General features: G+C 38.1%; 1 protein-coding gene across 1 annotated transcript; it reads left to right on the top strand.

Annotated features, from left to right (window-relative positions):
• Positions 1–361: 361 nt before the first annotated feature.
• neurl1ab (neuralized E3 ubiquitin protein ligase 1Ab) lies at positions 362–7,685 on the top strand. The gene is made up of 6 exons (XM_057344741.1): positions 362–455; positions 2,217–2,425; positions 3,349–3,670; positions 6,010–6,639; positions 6,717–6,869; positions 7,063–7,685. Exons 1-6 carry the CDS (start codon positions 422–424, stop codon positions 7,296–7,298), a joined length of 1,584 nt encoding a protein of 527 aa, XP_057200724.1. The 5' UTR covers positions 362–421; the 3' UTR covers positions 7,299–7,685.
• Positions 7,686–7,803: the final 118 nt, after the last annotated feature.

The raw sequence follows: 7,803 nt of genomic DNA, 5'->3' as shown, positions 1-7,803 counted from the left end.
AACGAATTTTAAGCTTTTTTAAATTCTTAATTTTTTTTTTTTAATTCGTTTATTTTTCATTATCTGTGCTGGGTTTAAATTCTGATGTGTTGAGCGTTTAATTTAAGTTTGTTTTTAAGATTGACCATGCCTTTTTGTTGTAATTAAAATGTTGTGTTCAACAAAGAAAAAGAAAAAGTAACTTCCCAGGTAAATAAAGACTTCCCAAACTCCGCCTCTTATGATAATGAGGGGTCGGTCCTGCCGTAGGGTCTCTGAATGGCAGCGCGTGTGACTGTGTACACAGACTGCTACCAGACAGCAGCGGAGGATCCGACAAAATTTGCGGGTCGTTTTGTTTAAAATACATAGCTACTGAAGACCAAATCAAGGCATATTTGGAGCAACATTGTACTTAGTGTCTAAAAATCGTTGTCTTCCAATGGGTGGGCAGGTAACCCATACCACCTTACAAGGTAAGTGACATTAAAATATGATTTTTCTTTCATATTTTATCATAGCTAAAAAGGGCATATAAAACTATAATGAATACGACTTCGTGGTTATTTATTTAATCGTTTTATCAATAACTGTCTGTATTTTTCTTAAATGATCTTACATTTTCCCAAGCAACTTTTTCATTACTGAGCTTGTTATGCTGGACATCATTTGAGAACTTATAATTAACTAAATTACAAAACCTAAAAAAAACTGTACTGAAACTCTCCCTGTAATCCTAATAATTAAAAAAAACTTTGTATATATAGAAAGTATAAGCTTTAAATAGCTTATATCGCTTTATATATAAGTTGACCCACATACTGTACACATTTTAGATAAAGAGTTATTTTTAGCTTTCTCTTTTTCTCTCTGTGAACATAAAACTAGGAGTAATAAACGTCTCTACTTTATACCCGCATAGCAAGTGAAGCTCACACTGAATCAAACTGACACTTGGGCCAGCTACTGCCTAGAGCAGAGAAAGAGAGAAAATCCACACATCTAACAGGATATGACATTATTATCACAAGGTTGACAACATCACTAACACTCCTTTTAAACCAGGATGAAAAATAAGGCAGTGTTTGTAGGTGTATCAGTGATTTGATAGAAGTGATTTGTTCGTTTTGTGTACACAATCTCTTTGTAAACACAAACAAAAGACTAAGTGGCCTTACAACTATTCACTGACACAGAGCTCATGCAGGTAAAGTGGGTTAAAGTCTGGAATCAGTCTTCTTTGTGTTCACTCAAGATTCAATCATTGACCCACTCCAAGCAAAATGTCAACAGCAGTTAATTAAAGAGAAAAATGGCTGCAAAATAACCGTGTCCTTGACTTAAAGCATTGCAGAGGTCTGGGAAAATATAAAAGGGAGTTGGGGAGAGAGTGTTTGATCACAAGCCAATCTTACAAGTCAGTGAGAATAAAACTGTGTATTTCTTTTGGTGCCCCTTAATGATCATAATGTCTGTTATACCAGCACTGAATTTTATAACTTAACCATAACACCTGTCAGCACACTCCATGGGCAAAGCAAAAACTTTACAATTTTATAGTTTATTTTACAGTTAAATGGATAGTTTACTCAAACATGAAAGTTCTTTCGTCATCTATTCATCCTCATGTCATTCGAAACCTGTATGACCTTCTTCTGCAGAACACAAAAGAAGATATTTTAAAGAATGTTGATAACCAAACAACATTGGGCCCCATTGAGTTCCATTGTATGGACACAAAACCACTGAGACATCTCTCAAAATATCTTCTTTCGTGTTCCACAAAAGAAAGAGTCTATAGAACAAAACAAAAAAAACTACAAAATAATAATTTAATATTTAATGGTAATTTAAACGTTACAGTAATTTATTATGACTGAATCAGGCTGGTTACATAAGGAGCTGCAGATTTCACATGGGCGTATGGGAGGTCCATTTCTTGGAGCACCATGAACATTTATTGCTTGTTTGGGTTGAAATGCTGTTTCAACCATCAAACACAGAGCTATTGATTTACTGGTGTGTAAGCGTTTGGGTTTGAATGGAGACATAACCTCACTTTTGGCACCCTGAAAGACTTCAGAATAGCAACAACGTTGCTGTCTCTGTCACTCTTTTGTTGTCTACTTGTCCTTGATAAAGATTTTCATTCTGTACTTTGTCAAACTCACACTGTTGTTTAGTGCCTCAGTGAATGAATCTGTCTTAGTGTAACTGTTATTTTGTTCATCTCTTAGAAGGAACCGTTCGCTGCCACTCCCTGAAGAAGAGCATGTATCCACAAGATGCCCAAACCTCCTTGCCACTATGTTTCCATGCCAACACCAAAGGTTCTCAGATCGTCATAGACAAGAAGCAACGCAACGTACGCCGAATCGGCAGCTTCTGTAATGCCATCACGTTCACCAACCGACCGCTCCGAATCTATGAACAGGTTCGGCTGAAGGTACGGTAGCCTGATTTTTTCCACATATCGTCCTGTAAAACACTTTGTGTGGTCCAAAAATAGCCCTCACGTATCCCAGTTTCATATCACTCCATCTCAAACCCTACAGGGTGAAGGAAAAAGAGGGAATGCTAACATGTGAGGTTGTTCTGTTATCTTGTTCTGTTAAACTGAGTTCTTCGGAATTGCTGAGAAAACAAGACTCTGATAAACACCTCTGCTGGTCTCTATTTATAGCATCACATACAGTCACACAATAACTTGTTTGTCAGTTCTGTTTGTAAACATACTTTGAATATACCGAGTCTTAAGGGGTACTCACCCTCATGTTGTTGAAACCTCGAAAAACATTATTTCAATATAAATATTGACTGAGCTCTTTTTCCAACCAATGTAAGTGTGTCGAATCTTTTTGTGTTTAAAGTCACATAGGTTTGCACTAATATGGGAAAAGAGAATATTCTATTTTTTTCCCAAAGGAAAATTGAATTGCTCGAAGTTGGTCTTTCAAAGCTCAGGAGGTTTTATTTAAGTACTGTAGATGTTTCTCCAAAAAAATGAAATAAAAAAGAAACAAATGAGACAAATATAAAAATACATAAAGAGTGTGAAGCTGTAAAATTAGTTTAGATTGTATAAAGTTCATATTAAAATCTTCAATAATATTGACATTTGATTGCAGACTTGGCAAATCAGAGCTCAGTTTGTGACAGTGTTGAGATCACTTCTGAAAATTGACATGACATGAGACGAGAAATATCTGAGACGCAGTTGACATCAGCTAGCAAAACTTCCAATCAATTTGCCCTACTTTTAATCTCATTGATGTCTAGGAGAAATAATTGAAATAATAATAATGATCTCATCTGTTATTTCTCTTTCGTAAGGGTTTAACAGCTTCTGTTTTTTTCTCACTCTTTCAGATCACAAAAAGACAGGGTTGTTGGAGTGGCGCCCTGCGAGTGGGTTTCACTACAGTGAATCCATCTCATCTAATGTCATCGTGGCTTCCACGTTTTGCCTGCCCTGATCTTGTTAGCCAGAGAGGGTTTTGGGCCCGAGCATTGCCCGAGGAACATTGTGAGGAAGGAACCGTTCTGTCCTTCTGGTTGGACAACACTGGGCGAGCGTTCTACCGGGTGAACGAGGGTGCACCGATCTTCTTCTTCAGCGGAGTACTAGCGGGAGAACCAGCATGGGCCATCATTGACATTTATGGGTTGACACGTGGAGTACAGCTAATCGGTGAGTTCACATATCTTCCCGCTCAAATATAAAACGATCATGTTTCAGACGTTTAAGATGTCTCATCACATTACAAACAAAGTACCCGAAGCTGGTTTGCAGGAAGTTTCTGTGGATAAGAATGACATGCCAGTCAGAGTTTGGCCCAACTGGAACAGTTGAGGTCAAGTTCAGCGTCTAATGTGGGCCGGTGTCTGAGCTGTGCTTCAGCGAGCACGTGCTGATCTCTCGATAAGTTAAAAAGGTTAGGGAGGTCAGACACATTTGAACGATTTAAATCCAAAACAGTTAAAAATAGAATCGGACATTAATTCCCTCTTATCCTAATTACAAAAAAGCCGAATGGAAAAAAGATGTGAGATTAGAAGGCTTGCCTACACTTTCACTTCTGCAATAAAAAAAAGCGTACAGTATGCTGGGCGATTCCAGATTGCAAGGCAAAAACAAGTGTGAGAGACAAACATTTAAAAAATCAATTAATGTAGTAATGATGAGATTTTCTAACTTGTTTTTTAGCTTGCCTGTAGGTCAGATGGACATACAGTATTAAGCACTGGCGGACACTTTTAGAATTATTAGGCATATGTCTCAGTCCTTAAAGGAATAGTTCACCTTCAAAGTGAAAATTCTGTCATTATTTACATGCCCTCTTGGCATTTCAAACTCGTATGCCTTTCTTTCTTCTGCAGAACACAAAAGAAGATATTCTGAAAAATGTTGGTAACGGAACCGTTGGTCCCCATTGAGTTGCAATGAATTGGTTTTGTGTCCATACAATAGAAGTCAATGGGGACGGTTTTTGGTTACCAGCTTTTTAAAAAATATCTTCTTTTTTGTTTTATATAATATGAAATGGCATAAAAGAGATTTATTTTCATTGTTTTTTTATTTTATTTTAAAGGACACATGTGCTGATTATTGTTCAACCCCCCTTATGCATTTTAATCCAGACACTTTTATCCAAAGCTACTCACAGTGAGTCAAACTATATATGTTGTTTTGTCAGTACTATATATGTGTTGGATCGAACCCAATACCTTTGTGTTACTACTGCAATGCTCTATCAACTAAAAAAACTTGAAGAACATTTTATAAAGGTCTTCTGACACTCTCCCTCGCTCACTCTCACATACATTTGTGTAAAAATAGCCAATGTTTCCACAGAGTCAGATAGCACTATGTCTTAAAGTGGGAAGTATATGTGTTCATACTTAAAAAGTGCAGACCCATGCGGGTGTAGGCATGTGTATTGATATCGGGGGTCAGTGCTGCCGTAACATCAGTTAACCTTTAGGGACAGCTGGACTAATTTAGCTGTCAAAGAACCAATCTCACCTTTTCAAAGCTGCCGACACACACAAACACACAACGAGGTTCAGCGACTATCCACGAAGACGACAATTGATATTCTTATGCAGCTTTCTGTAACACCAACCATGTGTGTTTCTTGCATGTGTGTTAAATTTTTACTGTGGTAATCTCACTCATGTACTGATACTCATAAAACATAAAACTCATAAAACAATTTTATAGATGAACGTTAGCCATCCGCACATACTGTGCTTTCTTGTGTTACCCCTAACTCTTCCAAAATGTGTTCATATTCAGAAGGCGAAATGCCATAACTAAAATCACCCCATGTTCTCACTAACTGAAATCACACAATAGGAATTTTCCTGAAGCTTGACTGGTAGAGCATCGCACCAAGAACGCCAAGGTCACGGGCTTCATTCCAAGGGAATGTACGTACTGATAAAACTACTTTTTGAAATAATGTTAGTGAATGTACGAAACTTCTCTGGAGTTCATACTGTGCAGACAATTTGGATGGGAGGTTTTTTTGTTCAGTACTTTTTATGTTAATCTTCTTTTGTATCACAGAATAACATTTAAAACGTTTGAAAAGAGACTATTTTAGCAACCCATACACATGTTCTCATCCTTTTGGTCTTCCATTTCACTATGACCTCAATGTCATGTCTAAATAATTCCTGTTGAGAAAAGTCAGTGTCAGCTGAAGGCTGTTTAGTCAAGCATAAAAAACGAAAACCAACCAAAAGAGGAGCAGCAACCGCGCCTGAGAAAGATTCTGCTGATGATGCTGGTTATGCTTTCCAAGCTAAAAGTTATAGCAGACCGGTAATTGAAGTTCTGGTGTTCTCATCATCGGTTGTCCACTGTGGACAGTCAGTTTCAACATTTTAAGTGATTGAGGTCAAACTAAAACCACCAAGCAGTATTATAGTGATTGCTGGTTACACAAGTAACCCAGTTTTGTATGTTTTTATGATGATAATGTGAAGTCAAAACCTGCCACGATGCATGTTTATGTTTTACAGACAGCAAGATGGTGCCGGCTGAATATCTCCGTCCTGAAGGGATGCATGACTGGCGCCTGTCAATCGACTGCTCTAAGCTTGACCATCCGGACCATCTGCCTTCACTCTCAATGTCTCCAAACACCCTCAACTCGGTGCTGTCACCTCAGCTTCACGATGACTTGCACTTCCATGCCGTCCATGGCAACGGTCTGCGGCTGCTAACCGAACACATAGCGGTGCGTTACTACAGCAGACGTGACGATTGCGCTCTTGCATTCTCACACCGACCATTGCGCTGTGGAGAATGTGTGTTCTTAAAGGTCTCACTGAGGTCTCCAAAAGTGACACCTACCATGAAGACATTTTTGACTTATGGATTTACTTCTTGTAACCCGGCTCACATTAATCCGAAGAACCTGCCGGCCAATCCTGATGACCTGCTGGACCGCAAGGAATTCTGGGCTTTTAGCTGCCTGGCTTCACCACTTGAGGGCGGGGATATCTTTGGTTTCCGAGCAACGGCAGAAGGGGAGGTGCTTGTGAGTCACAATGGAGGAAGAGCCTGTCGAGAGATCTCTGTGGATAATTCCACTCCTCTGTGGATGATCTTCGAGTTACAACCACATATTAAGCAAATCAGTATACTGGGTAAGTTTACCAAAAATGTTAAACATAAAAAGAAGGATTTGTGAAAAAAACTTCACTCCTCTTTTCTCTCTCTGTAGGCACTTCTTGTAGTTATCCTCAATCCTTTTCACAAATTCATCAGTCCAGTTTAAGTACCAGTCACCCCACAGCCAATCAGATCCACATTACAGCAGTCAGGGGATTGATTGACAGCTCTCAGCCCCACCCACACAGCCTTAATAGTTCTACAGGTGTGTTTTCATGTGTCAAACCACTAATATATTCGTATATATATAAGTGGGTTAATATATGTTAAACCACTGACCAATCAGCTGTGAGCACATGACTAGAATATAAATAAAATTATGTTTTGACAAATAAGTCCAGAAACATGACGAGCAGTATGTCTACTAAAAGGTTGATTGTATTTGCTTTAATCAACAGGGACAATATCCAGCTCACCATCCTCAGAATCTCCCAATATCCTGCCATGCTGTGCAGTTACTGGTGATGAATGTTTAATTTGCTGTGAGAGTACTGTGGACTCGGTGCTGTACACGTGTGGACACATGTGTGTATGTTCTGTGTGTGGTGGGAAGCTAAGGGAGATGTCAAATCCCTCTTGCCCCATGTGTCGCAGCCCAATCAGAGACATCATCAAAATATATCACAGCATGTAAACTGGCAACCAATTTATATTCAGATAGTTCCAGAATATTTGGATGGTTCATAAATCAGGCTCTTTACGTTTTTATTTCTGGGGTCGTAGTCCATTATGATTTCCCACATTTCTCTGCTGTCATGTATTGACTGATTAAATCCCAGAGCCAGTAAGTAAAAGGTTCTTGGACTAACCTCTAAAATAATGTTTGTATAACGTTAGGATTAATCAAAATGATGATCAAAATCTGCTAAATTAATCTATTTGTGAAATGTTTGACAAAAAAGTGGTTAGCAGATCTTAAAACTGTACTAGATTAATTCCGTGTGACATCTTAAGAACTTCATACAAATAAATGTTCATACAATCAAATGTACATTTATTTCTTTGATATTTTTACCAGTTAACTTTATACTGCACCTTAAATTATTTGTTTAATCATTTCTATAAATTCTAAATCAACAAACTGTGTTGAGTGGCTTTGTTGCTAAATGTTTGTTTTTTTATAACATTTACATTTACAA

This window comes from Triplophysa rosa, linkage group LG10 (assembly GCF_024868665.1).
Source record: "Triplophysa rosa linkage group LG10, Trosa_1v2, whole genome shotgun sequence".
NCBI classification, from domain to species: domain Eukaryota; kingdom Metazoa; phylum Chordata; class Actinopteri; order Cypriniformes; family Nemacheilidae; genus Triplophysa; species Triplophysa rosa.
The sequence above is the reverse complement of the archived record's forward strand: the minus strand, read 5'-3'. Positions and strand labels throughout refer to the sequence as shown.

Coding starts and splice junctions, on each gene's coding strand:
- neurl1ab (XM_057344741.1), top strand. CDS start 422: ATGGGTGGGCAGGTAACCCATACCACCTTACAAG. Junction 2,426..3,348: donor ATGAACAGGTTCGGCTGAAG/GTACGGTAGCCT, acceptor TCACTCTTTCAG/ATCACAAAAAGACAGGGTTG. Junction 6,640..6,716: donor TAAGCAAATCAGTATACTGG/GTAAGTTTACCA, acceptor CTCTCTCTGTAG/GCACTTCTTGTAGTTATCCT.